Genomic DNA, 23,628 nt, shown 5'->3' on the forward strand with positions numbered 1-23,628 from the left:
CGGACAGCCACAAATGCAGGCCTGGATCTGGATCTGGGTAGCGACACAGCTATCACTGCAGACAGACAGATGGGGTCACAGCCCTGGATGTGGTCATGACTGTCCGTGTAGGTCTGGGTGTAGATGTGGACGCGGATGTGCAGACATACGTGCTCCTGTGGCCACAGACACAGGCAGGGATAATGCAGGCCGCGAGAGTAAGGGATGGAGCTAACCCGCGCTAACACCGCTGCACATACTGCGGGGGGGGGGGGGGGGGCGGCGGGGGCTTGGGGGCGCCTGCAGGGCAGCGGCAGGGCACACCCGCAGCGCCCGGGCGCCCTACTGCGCCTCCCACGGCTCACCCCTCCGCAGGTCCGAAGGACTCACTACGCTTCCTTCTCATGGGAAATGAGGAAAACTGGCCAACCAGGACTCACGCCTTTCCCTGAGGACACCCTAAACCCCAGTGTACGGCCCAAGGAAGGGTCCACATTTCCTGCAGGGCTGGTTCGCTTTAGAGAAGGGAACCTGCCTGCGGAGCTTCCCTGAACAGAATCAGGACTGAGATCCCTTCATTTCTGCCCCAACCAGCGGGGGCAGAGTACTCACCAGATCCCACCCTGCGTCCGGTGTCATCTGCGCAGAGACAACCCCCAGGTCTACATCTCCCCGGAAGAAGGGGGGTCCAGGGGAGCTGACTTGAAAGCAGGAATCTCTCCACAGGGCCCAAGGCCCGGCAGGGCGGCCTGAACGGGATTCAGTGCAACCTCTGATGGAGGATGAGCGCGGGTGGCGGGAGCCCCTCCGATCTTCCTTGATGGGTGGGCATGTCCACCTCGGTGCATGATGTAAGAACCAAGGCTGGGCCCTGGGGGAGGGGTCTGCCCGCTGAACCGTGGGAGCTCAGGGCAGGGCGCACCCGCGGCCTCAGGAAATACTCGCGGACAGGCCGGCAGAGGAAAGGCGTCCTTCCAGCTTCCGCTCTGACCGGGCCTCGCTGGCCCACCCTTCCCTTCAGTCTGTGTACAACGTCTCTGATGAGGGTTCCCATCACAGGCAGCAGAACGTTCCCCGAGCCTGGCTGGGCAGCTCCAGGCACCCAGAGAGATGGGAGATGAGGGGGATGGGATTTTGCAGCTTCCCCGCCCCTCCAGATCCCCTAATGAAGTGATCACCCTAATTCTAGCATCCGAGACAAGCTGACTTACAATAATGACTTTATTTTAACATATTTATTACAGACATAAAATAGCTGGGGAAGGGGGTGAGCCCCAGCCTAGCCCCACCTCGGGGCTATCAGGAAGGGGTGCAGGCGAGGTCTCCCTGATGACCCTCCTTCCAGGGTCTTCCTATGGTGGGGCCCTATTGCTTTAGCAAGGGAGGGGCCATGCAAACAAAGGGGGCGGGGAAGCCTCTAGGCCCCGCCCCTCCCCGTGGCTGGCCTCTTCCGAAATGCCCGGACAGCGCCCCAACCCAGCCTCTCCACCTCCCCCTTCTTTGCCCAGGGAGCAGACCCTCTGGCCAGCCCCCACCCCCTCTGCAAACCTAAAGGGGAATAAATACAAACTTTACAAAGTAAAAGGGGGTCCAATGTAGCCCTGGGCGGGGCCCGGGTCAGGCGGGGGCGGGGCCCCTGCTGCGCGGGCTCACATCATCCCTAGATGCAGCAGTGTGCTGGCGTAGGCCATGGGCTTGACGTCGGGGTGAGGCTGTGAACCAGACACACAGGAGACAGACAGGCAGAGTCAGAGGTGGGGCAGCTTTAGGGGCATCTCTGAGCACCAGATGGGGACGCCCACTGTCCCCCTGAGCTGTTACACACGCCCCCGCGCCCCCCTCTGGACCAGGCCTCCGAGCCACTTCCTCCCCAGGTGGAGCGGGGCCGAGGGGAGACTCACCACTGCTGTGAACTGGTGGAACTGGGGCCGCAGGTCGGAGCCCCGGAGGTGGATGTAGGAGGCTTTGTTCCCCATCTGGTCACTGTGGGGAAAGGTGCAGAGGCCAGTCAGGGCCCGCGAGGGGCTGGGGGATAAAGAAGGGCTGGGAGAGAGGAGACAGGGGGGGCAGTAGGTGGCAGGGATAGAGAAGGCCGGGCGGCTGGAGGGCAGAAAGGCTGGGCTGGAGGGACAGAGCCCACGGCCAACACTATAGGGACAGATGTCGAGATGGAGTCAAGGACACAGAGAACAGACAGGAGTGGGAAAGAGAGGAATCCAGACCAAAGGGGGCGGCTTGGGGGTGGGGGGCACAGGAGGGCAAAGGTGGGAGACCCGAGGGCAGGGGAGCAGGGTGGAGGGGGACAGGAGGGCAGGGGCACCTGCAGCCCCGTGGCAGCAGGACTCTCGCCAAGTCCTAGGTTCTCATCTGACGGCGCCCAGCCCTCACCCCCGGGGGACACAGGGACAGAGGAATGTGGTGACCGGCCCCCTGAGATTGGAATCACCCTGGTCTAGAGCACGGACAACCCAGCGGGATAAGGGGCCTGGTTTCTTCAACCAGAAACTGGCCAGAGACAGGGAATGAGAAGAGAAGGAGGCTGAAAACAGGGCCCTCATCCAGGCCCCCGCTTGGAAGAAATCAGCTACACAGTTACAGGACGTGGGGAAACGGAGCGCTGGCTGGGCTCAGACGACCTTCGATGAGGGTCTGACAGCGCGACCAGGGTTACACACAGGAAAGGCCTTGCAGAAGCACATGGGGTGTCAGTGAGCGGAAGAGATGACGCCTGGGGTCTGCTTTGAAACAGCCCGCGGTGGGGGTGGGGGTGTGGGTGGGGTGGGTGGTGAGCACTAGACCGGCCTGAGCTGCCAGTTGAACCTGGTGACGGGAACGTGGGCGTTCATTATTCTATTTTACCGACTCGTGTGTGTCTTCGGAACATCCTATCACTGTAAGTAAAAACTGGGCTCGGGAGAGGCTTGGATGTGTGGGGGCGAGTGGGACGCACCAGTAGTTGGGGGCAGAGAAGACAGTGACGCAGTGGCCGCCGTGTGCCACCTCGTAGCCCTCAGCTTTGACCTCGTGGCTGCGGATGATGTAGTCCAGGTTGTTCTCCTCTAGGAAGGCCTTGGTGACGTCAGGCCCGAACTGGCAGCTCACGCCCCGCTTACTGACCGAGCGCCCGTTCTGCAGATACAGGCCGCTTAGGGTGCCGCCCACCCCCAAGTCCCTGCCCACGCCCGCCACTCGTGGCCCCAGGGCAAACTGACCTGTGGCTGTGGGTCTGACCAGAGCAGGTCACACATGGGACCTGGGGGGGGGAGGGGAGTAGAGGTGAACGTCAGGGCCCGCCCGCCTGCCTGTGTGTGCTCACAGGCCACCCCCTCGCCCACCTCACAGCACTGTAGGGGGGTGGGGGACGCACACGATGGGCTTCTGAGCTGGCTGCAAGCCTCTCCCCGTCTGGGCAGCGCCCTGGCCTCCCTGAGGACCTCTTCTCCCCTCCAGACCCGTGTCAGCTTTAACATCAAGTTCAGACCAGGTCCCTCTCCTGCTCACAGCCTCCTGTGGCCCCACGACCCTGGGTACGAAGACCAAGCTTCTCACCCAGGCCTGAGGCTCCAGGCTCTGGCCTGCTCACCCCCAAACCACTGGCTCCTGGCTGTCCCTCCCACCTGCCAGGCTTGACTGGGGCGCTCTTCTGCAGAGCAGCTGCCACGTGGCCCTCCCAGGGAGGCCCGTCACACCGGGGACCTTCCCAGGGGTGTGCACGTGCGTGTGGGTGACCGCTCTGCTCTGTCCCAGTCATTACAACGGGAGTCCTGCTACATCTTCACTCCGGGGCCAGGGGCTGAACCCAGGAATAAACGACGGACGTGCGCTCTGCGCCCCACACACCAATGCCTCCTGCCAGCGCAGCACTGTGAGTGGGGTGCACTGAGCCCAGCTACAGGTAAGGAGACTGAGGCTTGGCTGTGCGGTCCTTGCCCAGGACGCCAGGTCCACCGAGGGCAAGGCCCAGGCCACTCCTCTGCTGGAGACACCGAGGCCCCAGGGGGAAGGGGCCGTCACCTGAGTCTGGAGGCTGCCGGTTCCGCTCGATCTTCCTGATATCGTCCAGGGTGACGCCGTCTTCGCTGAACAAGCCCCCGTGCATGATCTGGGGTTGGGGGGGACAGCCGCATGAGGGGGGACTGGCCACAGCCCACCCCTCCGACCGTTTGCCAGCGCATCCACCCTGCTGGGGCCGGGCCGCCGCCTCACCAGCACTTTGCCGTTGATGCACTGGGCCAGCGGGAGCCACTCGAACACCTCACTGAACAGCTCGTACATCTGCGCCGTGTACTTGGCCTTCACCTCGCCCTCGAAGCCGTAGATCTGGTTCATGTTGTCCGTCTCGTGGTTGCCTGGCCAAGGGGAGGACGAACAGAAACCTCAGTCCTGCCCCCACCCAGGAGCTCCCAGACTCGGGCCTGGGGCCCAGGGAGACCTGTGTGGTGGCCCCACCAGTGATGGTCACGCTTCAGCTGCTTGGCCCCTCACAGAAACCGACGAGGTGCAGGCATTCACTGCTCTCAGCCCACTTTCTGGAGGAGCACGCGGGCTGAGCAGCGCACAAGGGCGTGTGGCCACAAGGCCGACACGTGAGGGCTCCTCTCGGTCTCACAGCCACGTCCAGAGCCGCCGAGCTGGCTCAGCTCCCGGCTCACACCCTGCTCCCTCCGGCCGTGCCCCGACCGTCTGTGGCAGCCACAGGCCTCCAGGCGCTCCAGCCAAAAGCCTGGAACAGCCGGCTTTGTCCCCTTTGCATACACCCTGGACTCCGCCTTAGGGAGCCCAGCCCAAGCACTGCCCCCGCGCCCGCCAGGTCAACGCCACCGCGCGTTCCTGCTCCCACCACAGGGAGGCCCAAGGGATCCTGTTAACTCCCGAGCCAGCCTGACCCTCCTCCGCTCAGAGCCCTCCCGTGACCACAGCCCGCCTCAGGGCCTCCAGAGCTCCATTTGCGTGATGCCCTGCAGTGCAGGACCCAACCCCCACCCAGGGCCGCCCCGGCACAGTCCTCGTGAATGCGCCACACGCACACAGCCGCACCGGCACCCCTGCCTCACAGATGAGACCTGGGGGCTCAGGGGAGAGAGCGACCGCCTGACCCCAGACCCTGCTGCCGCACAGCTCACCTCGGAGCAGGTGAAAGTGATCTGGGTACAGGAGCTTGAAGCCGAAAAGGGTGAGGATCACTTCTACGGAGAAGGAGCCTCGGTCCACAAAGTCGCCATTAAATATCTGCCCTGCTAAGGAGAACGAGGGAGGTGCCACTCCCTCCCCAGTCCCGCCACGGCCCACGGCCCACCCCCCAGTCCCGCCACGGCCCACACCCCACCACCCCGCCGGCACCTCCCTGGGAATGAGGATGTCGGCAGCGCTGGGGGGTCGGGACTTTTCTCTCTCCTCACTGTGTGGCTCTGGCCCAGCAGCTTGGCCTCTCTGAGCCTCAGTGGGATGTACTGAGGCCCCCAACCTCACCTGTCGCTCAGGGAAACTGATGGAGGGGCAGACACTAAATGTTTAGCCTGCTTCAGCTCTCCTCGAAGGCCCAGGGGAAATGAAATGTCCATTTCCACCCAACACTGCACAGGCCTGGTGGCCCCAACAGTGGCCATTTATCAAGCAATTATAACAATGTCAGCAAATACTACACAGCACTGTGGGCCACTTAGCACTCCACATATATTAGCTCCCTGACCCCTCCCAGCAATCCCACGAGGGAGACCCTATTATCACTCCTGTTTTGCAGATGAGGAAACGGAGGGACCGACAGGCGAAGTAGCCTGCCAGTCACACAGCTGCGAGGCGGCAACGCCAGGAGGGAACCCAGCACGGGCTTCTGTAGGATCTGGTAGCAGCCCCATTTCAAGACGAAGAGCAGCTGCGGCCCAGAGACTGAGCCACCCGCCCTGGTCACACCACGGGGACAGGAGCCTGGAGCACGAGGCCGGCCTGCGCTCCACCCACGTCCCAGCGCCCAAGCAAGTGCTCAGGCCTCTCCCTTCCCAGGCTCAGGCCTTTCTCTCTGCTGGGGGCACCTCTCCCAAACCCAGGTTTCGGGGGCGGGGTTTGCCCTTCTGGGGAAGGATACATAGGGGTTGGTCTCCGAGGGTAAACCGTTGAGCTCAAATATGTTGAGGAGGTCATAGAACTGGCCGTGAGTGTCCCCGCACACTGTAATCTTCTCTGTCTGGAAGAAAAGAGGCCACCGGAGAGGGAGGGGCCCAGAGAGAGACGTGGGGAGGGGGCAGGGGGGGAGGGAAGGGCAAGAGGTCACGGCAGACCGAGAACCATGCAAAGACACAGGCGGGGCACACAGACATGAAGAGGGTGGGACAGATGCCGAGAGGCCAGGAGGAGAGGGACATCCGGGGGGACAGACATGGGGTCGGGGGCAGGGAAGGCAGGCCAAGCCGGTGGGTCTGTGAGTTTCTGAGCTCCACGGCCCCGCCCCAGCCAGGGAGCCCCCACCCGGGCCCGCCCCCGCCCCGGCCCACCGCTCGCACCTCTTGAAGCGTGGTCTCCACGAGCGTGCTCAGCTTGGAGAGGACCTCCTTGACCTGTACCAGGATCTGGACGGCAGGGCAGGCTGTGAGTGGGGCTGGCGGGAGGGGCTGCCCCCCACCCTGGGCTGAGGGGGAGGCAAGGTGTGGGGAGGCGAGGAATGGGCAGGGGAGGCCCAGACAAGTCGAGTACTGGCTGGGGCCAGAGGTGTCCCCCACACTGTGACCCGAGTGGCCTCTATGGCATTTAAACATCAGTTATTTTACAGGAAAATCAAGATTCTTGGTTTCTCTTAAAGTAATCAGCATCCTGAAACACACAGACGAATCCAGATGTGGAACATTTTATAAAACAACTGGCATGGCCATATCTAAATGCCAAGGTCACTTAAGAGCCACCCCTAAAAGGTGCGAGGCTATTCTAAATGAGAAGAGGTAAAAAGGCAGGTCACGTGCGACATGCGAGCCTCCGGTGGATTCTGGGTTTTAAAGAAACAACTAAAAAGCACGTTTAAAGGAAACCTGGGGGAAATTTAAATATTTGTATAGAAATGTGGAAATATTAGTTTTTACGAATTGAACGTGACCTTGGCAATCTCGTGTATATATTTGACAGTGGTTGCTGACCTCACTGCCCGTCTGCGGACTGTCTGCATTAATCAACAGCACCGTATCAATGCTCAGTTCCTAAGGCGCAGCAGCTGAGCCGCAGCCACACAGCAGAATGTCCTGTTTGGGGAGATACAGGCTATGGGGCAACTCATCCTCAACTGGTTCAGAAAACAAGAAAAAGAACCTTAACAGTTGGTGAATCTAGGTGAAGGGCAGACGCAGATTTAACGGCAGGTGCACCGGGCGTGCGCCCTGGGCCCCAAGTTCTGAAGGGCCCCGCAAAACCCCAACTTTACCCTTTTTTCTAATGACACCAAGTTTGGTTTCATGCGTGCAATTTAAATTACGTACAAGGTTACAATCGGCGGTGAAACCTGATAGTATGTTTATATTCACTTATTTTCATCACGTCATTGCTGTGCTGCACAGGCCCCGCGGCGGCGCTACCGCCCGTCGGAGCAATAGAACCGTAGTTGCTACCTCGTACTTACAAAGGTTCTCCTGCGGTGCAGACTTACCACACACGCAAATACGCAGGGGTGTACATTAGTTTGTGGGTATGTACTTGTTTCATTTACAGTTTTAAAAATAGTTTTCTGTGCATATAAATATTCAGGCAAGTTGAAATTATATTAAAATAAAATTAATTGTTACAATAGTGCCTGGATTTTTGTAGTTTATAATAAATTAATAGTACATAGTATTTTTTATTTATTTAAAAATACGGTTAACATCTATTTTTATTTTCCCTGTTTCTTTTTTTAAGGGGCCCAATATTTTCTTCTGCACCCAGGGCCTCAACCACCCTTAATCCGCCTCTGGTGAAGGGTACATGGGTATTAACTGTACTCTTCTTTTGACTTCATTGCAGGTTTAATAATTTTCAAAATAAAAAGTTGTGGAAAAAAATTAAGTGTTAAAAGTAGACGTCCACCCTGATCAGAACGTATAAAGCTATAAAAGACCGCCACTCTTGCCCTAATGATGAGAACAAGTCAAAATCCCCACAAAATTAAAAAACAAAATAAAACACATCTGCAAACCAGGGAGGCAAAGAAACCGAAGTCAGCCCAACTGCAGACGGTGACAGGCCTTCCTCGCGGACAAGACCACGGGCGCTTTCGTCCTGGTCACCCCGGCTGCGCAGCGGGAGGGCTGGGTGAGGGGACAGAAGAACGTTCCTAGGGCAGAGGCCCCGCCCTCCCCGGGACACCGCTGTCCCACAGTGAGGCCAGACCGATGGCGCGGAGGGGAGGCTCCCGCAGCACGAGAGGGGGAGGCCAGAGAGCAGACCCCCCGCAGCCCAAAGCCCTGGCAGCGGGCCCGGGGCTCAGAGCTCTCCCAGTTCTGGAAGCTGGAGGCTCGATGGCGTAAACACGTCGCTGGCGCCCAGGTCCTGCTGAAGGGAGACCCCGATGCCGCTCTGACAATGTGAAGGCCAGCGGTGAGCTCACCCTGACCTCACGGCCCTGAACACAGCTGAGACTGACAGAGCCCCCACGTGCGGCCCGAGAGAAGGGGGACCTGTTCTCCGACACGGAACGCCTGGCGTCTACCCAACACCCTGACACGTGACAGCAGAAGCAGACCCAGAGAGGACCCAGATGGCGGAATTACCAGATGGAGACTTTAAAATAACTCTGATAAATGCATTAAAGGATCTAGTGGAAAAGGGAGACAATGTGTGGGAACATATGGGGCAAAAAAATTAGAACTATTAAAAAAGAAATGCTAAAAAACAAAAAACACAGCATCAGAAATAAAACATCACCATGCCCGGTGCACCACCAGCTCAGCAAGGCTGAGCCACTGCTGCTGCCCTTCCCGACCTGTCCTTTGCGGCTGAGCTTCAGCGCTGCCAGCGCTGTGACGCTGTCCTGCGGTCACAGGAACAGGGGTGTGTGGCACTTAGCAGGTGTGTTACCTGGTATGCACACTTCCGGTGCAATTTCTTCTGGTCCTTGTACCACTGCATGAGCTCCTTCATGAAGGCGGCTGTCACCTTGCCGCCCTCCAGCTTGGGCCCGCTGTACTCATCCTCGATAGCTGGTGTGTGAAGGGGGTAAGGAGTCAGCGGCCGAGGTCACTGTAGGGGTGGGAAGGGGGCCTGGCTCGCAGGCCCAGGACAGCCACGGCTCTGGACCCTCAGGCTAAGATGGAGATGGAGTGAGAGCGGATTCCACTCCCCGGCCAGGGCCTCTCGGGCCCGCTCCGCCCACTGAGGTCGGCCCAGAGGCTCTCCCTGCTCCGCCTAGTGTGCCCTGTCTCCCCTCCGCCTACTTGATTTTATAGCACTTAACTCTATGAATTCCTTTGTCGACCAGTTAATCATCTCTCTCCCCACTACAACATCAGCTCCAAAAGGGCAGACTATTTTGTTCACAGCTATATATGCCCTCAAGTGCCTAGACAGTGCCTGGCACATAGTAGGAGCCAACAAGTGTCTGTGGAACGACTGACTGAATTATCGGAGCGCCCAGAGGAACTGGAGGTAAATCAGAAACAGGAGGCCCGTGAGGGGTGGGTGCTCCTGCCAGAGGGCTAAGCCCGGGCAGGAGGAGGGGGGGCCTGCCTACAGCTCCCAAACAGGGTGACTCAAACCCCAAACCTGGACAGGCAGGGAGGCCACAGACAGCGGCCTGGGGGCAGGGACCGGAGGCCACCCCCGAGCTCCATCCTCCCACCCGCCGTGCGCGCAGGGAACGGAGAGGCCCACGCAAGGAGGCGCCACGCTCCGGGCCGGGGGCGGGCGACTCACTCATGCTCTCGATGTCCAGCGAGTCCACGACGGAGCGCTTGTGCTCGTCGCCCGCGATGGCCCGCTCGAAGGCCTTCTGCTTCACGATCTTGTTGCACTCCTGGTATTTCATTTTGGCGTCTTTGTCGTGGGGCTTCACCTTCATCACCTGGGCAGGCAGGGCGCAGAGGGAGGAACACGGAGAAGAGGGAGGGAGGGACGGAGGGGAGGAGGAGGCATCAGTGCTCGGACTCAGGAGCGGCAGAGCGCTGAGGACGCAGGGCGGGCTGCCTGGCCTGGGCTCCGTGCAGGAGGAGGCCGGCGCGCACTACTGTGTAGCCCGGACACCGCTCCCCTCCAGGCCTTGGTTCTGCACCCGCTAGACCACCAGGGCTGCTGCTGTGAGGGGGAAACACAACCCACACAGGTGCTCTTTGCTGTTTTATTTTTAATCCTCACCCAAGGATGTGCTTAGAGAGGGGAAGGGAGGGAGAGAGAGGGAGAGAAACACCGATGGGTTGCCTCTCGTATGTGCCTCAACTGGGGATTGAACCCGCAACCTCTCGGTTTACAGAATGCCACTCCAACCGAGCCACGCCAGCTAGGGCCCACGTGGGTGCTCTTAATAAATCTTAGCTCTGACTATTGTTAAAATAAAACTGCCCCATCGGAGGAGCGCGTGCTCAGCTTCGGGTTCCTCGTCGGCCCGGCGCAGGCCGAGGCACACTTGACTGCTGTCGTTATAGTCAATACCAAGGCACGTGGGGTTGACAGGAAAGGATGTGCTGAGTCTAAAGTCATGATTCATCCGAAGGGCCAATGACTTGCTGGATGGCCCGGACGCCCTGAGCCTCAGTTTCTTCATCTGTGAACTGGGGACGACAACGGGCCCCACCTGCCAGGGCGGGTGCAGCAGGACCAGGCAGGCAGAGCCAGTGCTGAGGGGCATCACGCCCCTTGCTCCACCCTGGGCTGCTGGGTAGACCCAGGTCAAGGGCTCCCTGTTCTGAAAGGAGGTGGGACACGGATCCAGGCTGCCTGGGTTCGAGTCCCCGCTCTGCCAACCATCAGCTGAGTAACCCTGGGCAAGTGGGCCTGCCTCTCTGTGGCTCAGCTGCCTCCCGTGTGAGATGGGGGTGCTGGGAGGACAGGGTGAGCGGACTCGTGGGGCGGCGCCTGGCCAGAGCTTGCCCCCATGGGCGCCGGCTGCTCCTCACGGCCCCTTTCATGAGCTGCTGGGCTGACTACACCAGCTCACACGCAGAAAGAGCACGGCTTTGCTTTGGGGTGCAGTGGGTTCTCGGTAAAAGGAGCCCACCCCGTCCCCTCCCTCCACCTTCCTCCAAACTCTGCTCCTCCAAGCTCGGAAGCAGAGAGAGGGCTGGGTGCAGATCCCTGCCCTCCCACTTGCTTGCTGTGTGACCTTGGGCATGTGACATCGCCCCTCAGAGCCGCAGAAAGTTATCTGTTTGCTATTAGTGGCCCCGACAGCTCCCGAGCCGGGGGTGCAGAGGGGTGGCGGCGCCCCCTGGGGGAGGCCTGGCAGAGGCCTCCTCACTAACACGGGGGTCGGCGGCTCACCGACCCAGGAATGGCTGTGCAGACCAGGCGTGCAGCAGAACCCGGGCCGCGGCGCTGCCTCCCTGTCTGGGCAGGCTCGGGCCAGGGCACCCTGCCAGACAGCTCCCCCCCCCGCCCCCCCCCCCCCCCCCCGAGCACGGGTGTGGTACAAGTGCGGGAGGGAGGCAGCACAGACAGCCGCTGGAGTCCTTCCCAACAGGGAGAGGTGATGAGCCCACACCCCGGGATGAAGCCCAAACCACCACTGGCCCAGCTCACGAGAACCTACTCTCTGTTCGCCCAGCACGGCCCAGCCAGACCAAACGCCCCTGTCCCCACGGGCGCCACCTCTCACCCCCAGGCCTGTGCAGGCTGCCCCGGCCCAGAACCCCTCATTCCCACCTCCAAGGCCTCCCCAGCTCCCTCTCCTCCAGGCCCCCCTTGCCCAGGCCCCAGCACTCAGGCGGGGTCAGGCGCTCCCCTGGGCTCCCACGGTCCCGGACCGCCTGGCCGGCCCTGAGCGCTGCTGGACAGCGCTGCCCCCCACTGCAGGGGCCCTGAGGGCGGGGCTGCGGCAGTCCCAGCAGTGAATGGGTGCCCACTGGGTGCCCAGAGGAACCGCTCGGCTTTCCCTCCGGCCTGTTCTCAGAGCAGGCTGGGGTGGGGATGGGGACACGCCCTGACGACGGGAAAAGAGGTGCGGGGAGCAGGAACAGGAGCGAAACATGGTGAATTTTCCGAGCCCTCAGTGTGGGCCTGGCATTGCTGTAAGCCACTGACGCGCCCGTTTTATCCCCAAAGCGGCTGTGTGGTGTTATCACAGCCCCATTTGGTGGACGAGGAAACTGAGGCCCAGAGACGTGTCGCTGACCCAAAAAGCCAGGATTCCGTCTTCTCCCTGCGTGGGCTCCTGACTGCTATCACCCACACTGAGACACTTCCCCTTCCCTGCCCGATGCCACCATCCACACAGCACCCTGCGTGCCCTCCGGGGAGGCTGTGTGGGGCAGTGGTCATGAGCGCCCGCTCTGGGTTCAGGCCTCCAGGACAAGCAGCCCCCACTTTGGTCCTCCCTCAGCTTCTAGAGCGCGGGGAGGGTGCCAGCGGCCCTGTGGCGGGCGGTGCGAGAACTGAACCTCAGGCCCCTCCAGGCCTGTGGCTGCTGCTGCTCCTGTCACTTGTTCCCCAGGGGGCGGTGGGGGCGGCTCTGCGGGGCTCCTGCTCCCGGGGGGTGTCAGTGCTCCAGACCAGAGGCCCTGCTGGGTCCTTCGGGAGTGGAGGCCCGCTGGGCCAGGCCTTACCGCCGAACCCTTCTTTACAAAGGGGCACCTGGGCTGAATCAATGTCAGTCTTCTGACTGACATTTCCGTAGTTACGCCAGATACGTCACGGGGGAACCTGGGAGAATGGGATCCCTGGGTTACTTCCCAAAATGGAAAGCTGTTTTTCAAAGTGGCATCTGTGGCTGGGAGTGCTCGCAGGAAATTATGCTCGAATCGATGCCCTGACAACGCAGGCTCGCAATCCCCATAAAACGCCACGGGGGCCGCGCGTGCTCTGGGCTCCAGGGAGGTGACGGTGCACACGCTCAGCGTCACACAGCACGCCAGGAGGCTGGACGGCGCCGGGTCATCACAGACAGCCCTTCCGCAGCGAGGCCATTCTGGCACCGCGGGGCAGCAGTGAAGACCATTTACAGCCTCCTATTCGTTCAGGTCAGATTCTGCCACCCAGCTTACTGGGAAAACTGGTTTTCTGATCGCCTTGGGTTTGGAACTGAGGGTGAGGGTCTATAGACCAGCAGCAGGAGCCAGGCCCACACGTGCTCCCGCCCTCAGGGGACCCACGTGACAACGTGTGACTGGCATATTAGATTATCTACAATGACACAGTGATGGATATGCCCCTTGGGGTTTCACCCCACGGGCTGAGGCTCTCCAGTGAATGCACCCAGCCAACACGCCTCTTGTAATGGAAGAGAAGAGAAAGAGCAGCGAAGCACGCTGCCTGAGCTCGGGCGAGAGCCGGGCCAGGAAACCTCTGCCCGTGGCACACATGGGCAGGGGCCTGGCTCTGGCACCAGGCTGTCCCCTCCTGGCTGTGGGCCCTCAGGGGAGCGACCCACTCCCTGGGCCTCAGTTTCCTCATCTGTAAATCAGCCACAATAACAGGCCCCGCTGTGCAGGGTTGCTACGAAGTCCCAGCTGTGCCGGGCCACGGCGGGCGTTGTATCAGGTGCCAGCCATGACTCCTCCTGTGCTATCACATGTCCACACCTTAGGTGTGTGGGCGCTTGTGTGGGCTTACAAGGCTGAGCGCACTTTTACCTGACTGCGCTGGACTATGCTGTAAGAAACCCAGATGCAAACCACATTGCAAACCCAGCCCAACACGCCCTCCCAGCGGAGGGCAGGGAGTGCCGGAGGAGCCCCCGATCCAGCCTGGGCCCGTGCGACCACCTGGTTCCAGCCGCAGACAGGACCCAATACAGGGGGGGGGGGTCCTGAAGCAAGGGCCCCTCTGAAAGGACTACCTTGGAGATGAGGGAGGATGGGGGTGGGGATTCAACACGGACCCACGGAGGGGAGCTCGAGTCCTGCGGAGGGTCTGGGGCTTGTCCCTGGAGGGCACAGCGGAGATGCCACCCGCTCCCAGGCCCCTGACCAGGTCCCGGCCCCCCACACAGACAGTGCTGCCCGTGGGCCACGGGCTCTTTCCCTGGCACCCCTAGGAGAAAGAGCACTGGGTGCTCGGTGGGGGCCGGCCCTCCTCTAAATGCACTGATCGCCTTCGGTCCTCACGGGGACACAGAGGCAGGCCCTCCCCTCTCCCGCACAGACAGGACACCGCGGCTGGGGGACAGAGCCCGCAGCTGGGCATCCTGACCCTGGAGCACGTGCCTCCAACTGCACTGGCGGCCTGCAGACTCTCTGATCACGACTCACAGTAGGAAGTACGTATTTTATATCCCAGCCCAACACATCCACATTCACGTAAATGAGATTTTTCCACAAAATACATACACAACTTTCTCCAAATAATGAACTTTTTTCCTCTTTATTCTATTTGATGATGACAAAAATGCTGGTCTCAAACCATTCAACTGACTTCACAGCCCTCTAAGTTACAAGCACAAACTTTGGGTTCAAGTTCCAGCTCTACCGCTTCCTGCTGGGTGACCTTGGAGGAGGGGATCCCCCTCTCTAGACCTTCTTCCTTCCTGTAAAATGAACTGAATTCATGCATGCAAAGAGCTTACAACAGAGCTAGTCCCAGTGAGCGTGCAGATGGGGACACTGAGGCTACGGGAAGGCCCTTCACCCCGGGGCAGAGCCTTAGGCTGTTTGTTCCACCAAGGTCACAGCTGGGCTCCGCCTTCAAGGTGCCTAGGTCTGAGATGGGGCCATGGAGCTCTAGCACGCAGCTCTGGAGGGTAAGGGGTAAAGACTCTGGGTGGGGAGCTGCCCAGGGCCCAGCCCCTCTGCCCGGCGCCCCCGGAGCCCAATGAAACGTGTCAGAATGGAGAAGGGCAAACAGCCTGCAGGCATGTGGGTGGCGGGTGATGGTGGGTCAGACCCAGGTCCAGGCGGGCAAGGATCTCAGGCTCGTGTGGAACTCCCCGGGGCTGCCAGCTGAGCCCCCACGGGGAAATGGGCCATGGCAACTAAATGCTGGTTGATTGAAAAAGGCTGTGGACCCCTTGCCCCACCCCCCCACCCCCGGTCAGCCCTCCACGACACCACACGAGCTAGGGTAAAGTTCAGGTTTGGCCCCCACACAGGATGGCAGGAAGCGACCGGCCCAGCCTCGCGGAGTCCTCGGGGTCAGGCCTGGGCTGGGCCGGCGCCATGAGAACCCGGGCTCCCTGTCCCAGGGAAAGGCCTCTGTTTCTGCAACCCTGGGCGAGGAGGACCCTGGCTCATCTGTGCTTGGATCACTTCTCAATTCCAAGTGTCCTTTGCAGGAACCCCCAGCCTGGGGCCCTTTGAGAAAAGCCCTGCCCCCACGCAGCCCTACTGAACCCCCGTGTGACTCATCACTGAGCCCTGCAGCCCCAACGGCCTCCACGCACACCCCTTCCACAGCCCCGCAGCCGCTCCGCTGCCACCGGCCTCCAAGTGGGCACGCCGCGGACGGGGGTCTGATGTGGACTGGCCTGCGAGCCCGAGCTTACAAGGACTCTGTGCTGCACCCCTTCCTCTGTCCTCCTGGTGTCACCCCAGCACGCTCCTCCATTTTCCCCTCAGTCTCTAAGTCACGCCTGCACGCCTCTGTCCCCACCCCGACACAGGGCTCCTCTGGCCCGAGGCCTGGTACAAGTTTTCCCGGGACCTGAAGTCCACCCTCTGCCGCCATGGCTGCACCCCCCTACACAGCAGAAGCTGCTCGGTGTGTGCACCGAATGAAATGAAAAGAGGGAGCAAGAGTGTGCATGTGTAAGAATTCATTCCACAAGCCCTGGCTGCTGCGGCTCAGTGGATTGAGTGCCCGCCTGTGAACCAAAGGGTCGCTGGTTCGGTTCCCAGTCAGGGCACAGGCCTGGATTGTGGGTCAGGTCCCCAGTTGGGGGTGTGGAAGGGGCAACCAATCTATGTTTCGCACATTGATGTTTCTCTCCCTCTCTTACTCCTTTCCTTTCCCTCCCTAAAATATAAAAGTACGGTTAAAAACAAATAAATAAAATCTTAAAAAAAAAAAAAAAAGGATTCATTCCAACACTGATGGAGGCCCTGGGTGCACCGTCCCAGTGAACAAACAAACGAAACGCCGATTCGCAGGGAGCTGACTGAGGAGGAGGCAGGGGCTGGAGGGCCAGGCGGCCTGGGTTCAAACCGCAGCCCAGCCCTGCCATCCTCCCACCGTGCCAGCTGCACGCTGGTGCGCAGGTCACTTAACCCCTCTGGGCCTCAGTCTCATCTGGACAATGGGGGTGACCGCAGGGCCCACCCCACGAGGCCACCGCCACAGTTCACCCAGCCAGTCGACGTGAGGGCCCAGAAGGTGCCCGGCACGAGGGGGCGCGCTCGCTACGTCCTTCCGACTGTCTTTACCGTTATCAGAGCAATCACAGCGCAGGGAGCGCGGAGGAGGGCACAACTCGCGAATCCTCGCCGTCCTCTGGGTCTCCTTCCTTGTCGCCTCGATACAACCCGTCCCCCGTCTGCGGTCCCCCAGAGCACATCCCCTACTGCACTTTCTCCCAGCTGTGTCCCCATCTGCACTGCCTCTGGTTCCGTGTTTAATGACACGGTTGGTCTGCTCTCCTCTGAACTTCCAGCTCCGTGGAGGAAAGGCCGTGGTGCTCGCTCACCGCCCACAACGACAAGGCCGTGACCGCTCATGGGCACCCAGCACTGACTGCCAGGAGCTGCTCTAAACGCCTAAGAAGCAGAAACGCTGGTCCTTCTCAGCAACCCGCAGAGGCAGGCCCTGCTGCCCTTCCCCTTCTCAGAGGTGGGAAAGGCGGCACAGGCTGGCAAGCTGGCCAGGTGACCAGGTGAGTAATGGCACAGCCAGGACGTGAACCCGGCTGGTCTGCTGCAGGCCCGGGGCCCCTGCGCACTTGCTGCAGGAGCGGATGCTGAGCAAGGCGCCCCCCCACCGCCCCCGCCAGGCAGGCACCCGAGGAAGCCCTTCCCCCGCCCGGCCCAGGCGCTGCCTGCTCCCCGAGGCCCGGCTCACCGTCTCGTAGTCACGCAGGGCGGCCCGGAACTTGCACAGCGCCATGTTGCTGGCGGCCCGGCGGTAGTAGCCTTTGATGTACTTCTTGTCGATCTCGATGGCGCGCGTGGCATCAGCCAGAGCGTAGCCATAGCACTCGGTGCGCAGGTAGGCCAGGCTGCGGTTGCCATAGTAGATGGCACTGCTGGGGTTCAGCTCGATGGCCTGGCTATAGAACTTGATGGCGTTCTCGTAGTCCTTGGCTGTGGGGACAGGAGGAGGAAGAGGAGGAGGAAGAGGAGGTGTGAGGCAGGGCTGCCACCACCCAGCAGGAACAGGCCAAGGCTGCAGACAGGCCCCTCTTCCCCATTTACAGATGGGGAAACTGAGGTCCAAAGCTGAGCTCATACTTGTCTCTACTGCTTGCCCCTCTTCCCTGTCCCAAAGGTCCCACCCTTGTCTCTTCAGGTCCAAGTCCCCAGGACCCAAGGTCATTGCCACACACCCGCCCACCCGCCCATCACTGCTCCAGGCCCCAGACTAGGTGATGCTTCTTCCAGGACTTCAAGAGGGCCTCACTGATCCTCCCCATGACCCAGACAGGACATGTTACATCTGAGCCTGCCCTGAGCCCCTTGATTGTCGGGCCCCCAAACAATGACACAAGCTCAAAGAGGGGGCCCAGAACCGACTTAGGCCTCAAGAAGTGGAGACATATCAGCCGAGACCCAAAGAAAGCCACAAACCAGGGTAAAGAAGAGCATTCCCAACAGAAGGTGCAAAGGCACCGGGGGGCGGGGAGGCTGTGTGGCCGGGGCAGATGAGGGCAGGGAGGCTGGCAGCCCGCAGGCATGGCAGGGTCTGGACACTGATGGTCTAAGTGTGGAATGACAGGATGGTAACATCTGGTCAAGAGGAAGAGATCGGTTTTATTTAAAATGAGCTATGGCTGTGCCCTGCACTTTATTTTTTAATTTTTTAAAACTGATTTTGAGAGAGAGACAGACAGACAGACATCGACCTGTTGTTCCACCCATCCATGCAGTCATTGGCTGACTCTTATAAGTGTCCTGACCGGGGATCAAACCCACAGCCTTGGCGTGTCGGGAGGATGCTCCAATCAACTACTTGGTTAGGGCTGTGCCCCGCACTTTGTTATCTCAACCCGTGGCATCCTCACATTTCCATGGCATAAGCACTGTCTGGTACTCACTTTATAGATGAGTCACTAGGTCTTGTTCAAGGTCAAACGCCCAGGCTATATTCGCAGAGCCAGGCTTGACTCCCTCCCATGCGGCCATGCGACAGGCAGAAGACCAAGGCTTGCCAGAAACGAGGGACCATGACATACCATGTGCCAGGCAGGGCTCCTGGTACATCAGTCCCTTCACTGGACCCTCACAACCACGCCGGGACAACTGCATTAGCCCCACTTTCCAGATGAGGGGACGGAGGCCCAGAGCGGCAAAGCCCATAATTGAGGTCACACCGGAAGTGGAAGGCGGGAATTCTGAGCCAGGCCAAGACCCAAGTGCCCCCACTCTCTCGCACTCTCCACACCTGGTAGCCTCTGGGGGAGCCCGGCACAGGGGCAGGTGGCCTAGGCCCACCCCGGCTCTGCCTCTTACTAAATGGGTGTCCTTGGGCAGTTTACACACCTCCCTGGACCTGAGTTTCAGAGTCCTCCTCGTACCCGGCTTAAAATGGGAATGGCTGCCCGAACTCCCACTTTACTTTTCTCCAGTCATCTGATAAACCATCAGATGTTTTCTTTGTTTGTTGATAATCTATCTCCCCAATTTCAACCTAAGCCCCATGAAGGCAGGGCCCTGCTTGTCTTATTTCTTTTTGGCCCCTGCCACGTCTGTGGACACAGCACCCTGGCCCTGCCCTGCTGGGGCTCACACTCCAGTGGGGGCCACGTGGAGGGGAAACAACACACAGATCCATCCCCAGAAAGTGATGACCGAGTGTCAAGGGCTGGGGAAGCCAGAGGGAATGTTGGAGCTGAGACCTGGAGGGTGAGAGAGAGTCAGGTAAAGAAATAGAATGTAATAGGGTTTCAAAACCCATGAGTGATTCAGGAAGGAAGGAAGGAAGGAAGGGAGACCAACGCAACACTAGAGAGAGAAGAGGCCAGGACCTAGGGAGATGGCCAGGAACAATATAACAACGATTCCTTCTGTAGGCCAACATCTGGCAATCTTCCAAATGGCTCGGTGTTCCCTCCTTTACCCCCAGGCCGGGTCAGGTACCCCTCTGGGCTTACCTATCACAGCCCTGCCCAATCTGGGTTGTCACCCGGCTGTGGTGGGCATGTCCCCCAAGGCCTGTGAGCCTCGGAGGGCAAGCCCAGGACTTCCCAGAAACAAGCCAGGGCAGCACCAGGCAGCCCAAGTCAGATTGGCCCTCCCTGGAATGTCAGAGCCTTCGAGGACTCCCTCCAGCTTCCGGGCCCGCTCTCTTGCCGAGTGAGGTGTTGCTGGAATGGCCGCCTGGTGTGGCGCAGAAAGTCTGGGGTCTCGGGTCTGACACCCAGCCCTGCGGCTGCTGACCATGAGACCTCAGGCAAACGGCCTCCCCTCGCTGAGCCTCAGCTGGATTAGCTGAAATGTGGAGTCACAAACGCCCCTGCCTCACGGGGTGGCTGTGAGGGCTACATGAACTCATGCATGAAATGTGGCTACAGAGGATACTGGTGTGAAAAACAAATGAATGACTAAGTGAAGGGAAGAGAACGGAGCAGAGGAAATGGGAGGGGCCGTTACTTCATACATGTGCCCTAAAACGCCACATCCTGGCCCTGTTCTATATGTTTTACAGATATGAGCACATTTAATCATCAAGACAGTCTCCAGTGTAGAGACGAGGAAACTGAGGCACAGAGAGGTTAAGTCATTTGCTCAGGAGTCACACAGCAGGGAAGAGAAAGAAACAAGATTTGAACCAGGCAGCCTGAGCTCTAAACCACATCTACAAACTCTTAGACTCCAAGGCTTCCCTGGGAGTTAAATACCACCTCTCCCATTTTCCAGAAGGGGGTTGATGAGGTCCAGAAATAAAGGGAAGGGAGCTGAACAACATCGGGGACCAGGCTCTGGCCAGAGCCTCTGGGATGGGCCTGAGCTGACAGAGGTGACCCAGCCTTGCTAGGGGACAGGTGGGCAGGGGCCAGGACAGTCAGGGTAAGGAGACTGAATGCGGGAGCCAAGCACGCGGTGAGGAAGGGGCACATCCGCCTCTTCTGCTCCCACACTCTGACCTTGGCCACGTGGTTTCGCTTCTCTGAGCCTCAGCTTCCTCTATAAAACAAGCGGCACTGCTCCCTCCCACCTACGTCCCAGGGCCCCGGGGAGGATTAAACACAGCGGTGTACCTGGCCACCACAGGGGTTCAATTAAGGGAGCTGCAATTATCCTTTTTATTGCTATTCCAGAGCCTGCCACTGCCTGCCACACGGAGAGGGGCCTGGGCCAGGAGGGGCATTCTCCTCCATGGCAGCTCAGTGCCAGGGCCTCGGGCTGCTCACCCAGCCCCAGCGCTCCTGAGAGCTCAGACCCCAGGTCCTGGGGGCCGAGGGGCCTCAGCATCAACCCCCATACCTGCTGCTGTACCCAAGCCCATTTCAGGGATGACCCCACCTCCCACGTCACCCCCCAGCTGAAGACAGGGCCTTGTCCTGGACACCTCCTGACCCCTCAGTCCCCAGAAGCCGGGCAGTGGCCACGCTCTGTCGGGTCAGCCTCTGGAACGCTTCTCAAATCTATTCATTTCCATCCCCTCTGCCCCGCCCTGCCCTGGTCTGGCTTCTGTCCTCACCTGCCCAGGTTCCCGCCCCAGCCTCCAGTCCTGCCCCTCCAGAGGGGTCTGTCTGAAGCACAAACCTGACTCTGTCCCTGCTCAGATCAGCCCCAGCTCCCCAGGGTCCTCAGCAGCAAGTTCAGGCTCCCCGGCAGCCTCGCCAAACGAACTCTTGCCTCTCCCGCTCCAGCCCTGCGCCCTATCTCAGCCCCAGGCCTTTGGACCTTTGCCATCTGCTCTTTCTGCCTGGAGTTCCCTCTTCCTTCTCTCCAGGCAGCCACTTCGAAACATTTCTTGAGTCAGTTTCCGTCTCCCCAGCCTGGCTGGCAGCCCCGCCACCTCTCACCTGTCAACCATTAGTCTCCTCCCTGGTCTCCAGTCTGACCCTTGTGTCCAATCTCCACAAGGCAGCTGGGAGATCTTTTTCAGATACTAATCAGACCACGTTGCTCCCCCTCTTGAAACCCTCCATGGCTCCCTACCACCCCAGGACGACATCCACTCTCCCTGCCCGGCCTTCAGGGCTCTGCCTCCCCATCTCTCCCTGGTCCCACCTCCTCCTTGTTGCCCGAGCCTGATCCAACTCTCCTCCCCTCTGAATCTGTTTGTGCTCCCACTGAAGGCCAATTCTCCTCTATGGCTCCTGACTCAATTCCACCCCTCGCCCCTTCTCCAGGGCTTTGCTGAAGTCTCTCCTCCCTCCTATAGGATCAATTCTCCCTCACATGCACCAGACTCATCTCTTCCATCCTTAAAAAAAGCAGCCCTGGCTGGGGTGGCTCAGTGGATTGAGCACCAACCTGCAAACCAAAAGGTCACCGGTTCGATTCCCAGGCACGTGCCTGGGTTGCAGGTTGGGTCCCCAGTTGAGGGCGTGTGAGAGGCAACCACACATTGATGTTTGATGTTTCTCTCCCTCTCACTCCCTTCCCCTCTCTCTCAAAACAAATAAATATGTAAAAAAACTAGCAGCTCCCTCCCCTTTAGAATCAAAATACTTGAAACACTGTCAACATTTGACCAAAATACTTAAAACTCTGTCAACATTTGCCGTCTCCACTTCCACACCTCCCATTCCCTCTTCAGTGAGCTCCTAGCTGGCCGCCACCCGCCCTCATTCCCCAGAGGCTGCTCTTGTCACGACGACCACCAACACTCGTGAAGCCAGATCCAACGGGCGATGCTCCCTGACCACCGTGGCGGCATGGGACCCAGGTTACAGCCCCCTCCTTCTAGAAGCACACTCTTCTCTCATGTTTCCTGACACTGTTCCTGATTTTTCTTCAACTCACTGGCCACCCCTCCTCTGCCTCTACCTCTACCTCTTCTGCCCTAAGCATGAGAATTCCTCAGGGTTCCATCCTAGGCTCCTGCTCCTGCTGGATGACCTTGTCCATTCCCAGCGAGTTCTAACCCATCCATAGGCTGTTCACGCCCAAATTCCTCTCCTGGGAGCTCCAGACTGGCCGATCCATCTACTCACTGTCACCTCTCGGAGAGCTGAGTAAAACCCCAACTAGTCCTTGCAATGACTTATGAAACCCTACATGATTTGGTCCCTGTTCCCAACTTGTCTTTATCAGTCTCCCCACTATCTTGTTGAAGTTCCAGGTCCCCCAGCATCCTTTCCTTTCCTACCTCAGCATCTCTGCACACGAGGCTCCACCGCCCCCCAGCACCCCTCCCCAGTTCTCCTTCTCAAATTCAGTGCCTTCTCCGCAGCAAGGCCTTCCCTGACCACCTACCTAAGCTAGCCTCCAACCTTTACTGTCTACTTTGCACTCTGTTGGTTTTTTTTTTTTTTCTTAAAGCACTCATCGCAACTTCTAAGTAATTTATTAATTTGTGTAGCTACTCATTGTTTGAGCCTCCTGCTACGGTACAAGCTGTGTAAGGGCAGGGCTGCATCTGTCTCATTCGCTGCTCTATCCTGAGTCTAGCGCCGTCCTCAGCATATAGCAGGTGCTCAACAAACACGCTGGGCACCTGAACAGATGAATGAGTGCCCCCACATCTGTCTCCTGCTCAGGCTCCTAAGTCACACTCTTCTTGGGAGTCCCTCACCTCTACTCCCAAGGCCTTCCACACATCCCTTTTCCGAGTGGAACCTCACAGCTCCTACTTCCTCACCCCCACGATTCCCTGCTCTATTGGACCTGTCCCCCTTAAGCCCCACTTGGTGCTACCCACCTCCCAGCTGGGTAGAGCGATCACTCCCCCGCCCCCTGTCAAAACTTGGTAGCGTCGTCTTCAGGTCTCATCGTAGGCTAGCACCTCTCTCTTAGGGTCTCACATCTGGTGGAACCCTCATCCCCCCCCCCTTACCCTTCTCAGTCTCCCCAATTAGTAGCATCCGCTCCGTCCGCCAGTTCTAGGTATCACGTTTCCTCTCTGAAGCCCCCTCTGTCGCCCCGGGGTAGCGCCATCCTGGTCCTCCCCACGCCTGCTCTCTTGGTAGTGCCTGGCCCGCGCCCAGGCTGCCGCTCCGCGTTGCCATGGTTCCGCGAGGGCCCGGCACCCCTCGACCTGGGCAGCTGTCCACCCACCCTGGCCCCCTCCGGGCCGGGCGCACCTTTGAAGTAGTCGTTGGCCTGCGTCTTGAGCTCCTCTGCCCGCTTCAGAGCGCCATCAGCCGGGGGTTCGTCCTGGGGGGGCTCAGCACACTCAGCCCGCTCGCCCTCCGCCATCGCCATGCCGCAAAGCGACCCCCACCCTGGCAACGGCCACCAGCGGCACCCGGCCGGATCGTCGCGAAGGAGTGCCGAGTTACAGCTGCCGCTGCTG

General features: G+C 59.7%; 1 protein-coding gene across 1 annotated transcript; it reads right to left on the reverse strand.

Annotated features, from left to right (window-relative positions):
• Positions 1 to 1,182: 1,182 nt before the first annotated feature.
• PPP5C (protein phosphatase 5 catalytic subunit) lies at positions 1,183 to 23,628 on the reverse strand. The gene is made up of 13 exons (XM_090259974.1): positions 23,417 to 23,628; positions 17,065 to 17,306; positions 9,844 to 9,991; positions 9,010 to 9,131; positions 6,477 to 6,542; positions 6,062 to 6,160; positions 5,103 to 5,208; positions 4,186 to 4,328; positions 3,994 to 4,081; positions 3,192 to 3,232; positions 2,930 to 3,108; positions 1,881 to 1,962; positions 1,183 to 1,691 (listed from the first exon to the last, which is right to left on the reverse strand). The coding sequence occupies exons 1-13, from the start codon at positions 23,535 to 23,537 to the stop codon at positions 1,629 to 1,631; spliced, it is 1,500 nt and encodes a 499-aa protein (XP_090116100.1). The 5' UTR covers positions 23,538 to 23,628; the 3' UTR covers positions 1,183 to 1,628.

Source organism: Furipterus horrens, unplaced genomic scaffold (assembly GCF_987537825.1).
Source record: "Furipterus horrens unplaced genomic scaffold, mFurHor1.1.pri manual_scaffold_13, whole genome shotgun sequence".
In the NCBI taxonomy this organism is placed as follows: domain Eukaryota; kingdom Metazoa; phylum Chordata; class Mammalia; order Chiroptera; family Furipteridae; genus Furipterus; species Furipterus horrens.

What these genes read in the sequence shown, in the direction of transcription:
- PPP5C (XM_090259974.1), bottom strand. Translation starts at nt 23,537, where the DNA reads ATGGCGATGGCGGAGGGCGAGCGGGCTGAGTGTGCTGAGCCCCCCCAG. An exon ending in GCTGGACATCGAGAGCATGA is followed by an intron (nt 9,132 to 9,843) that starts GTGAGTCGCCCG and finishes TTCACACACCAG; the next exon opens with CTATCGAGGATGAGTACAGC. An exon ending in TTCTCTGCCCCCAACTACTG is followed by an intron (nt 1,963 to 2,929) that starts GTGCGTCCCACT and finishes CTTTCCCCACAG; the next exon opens with TGACCAGATGGGGAACAAAG.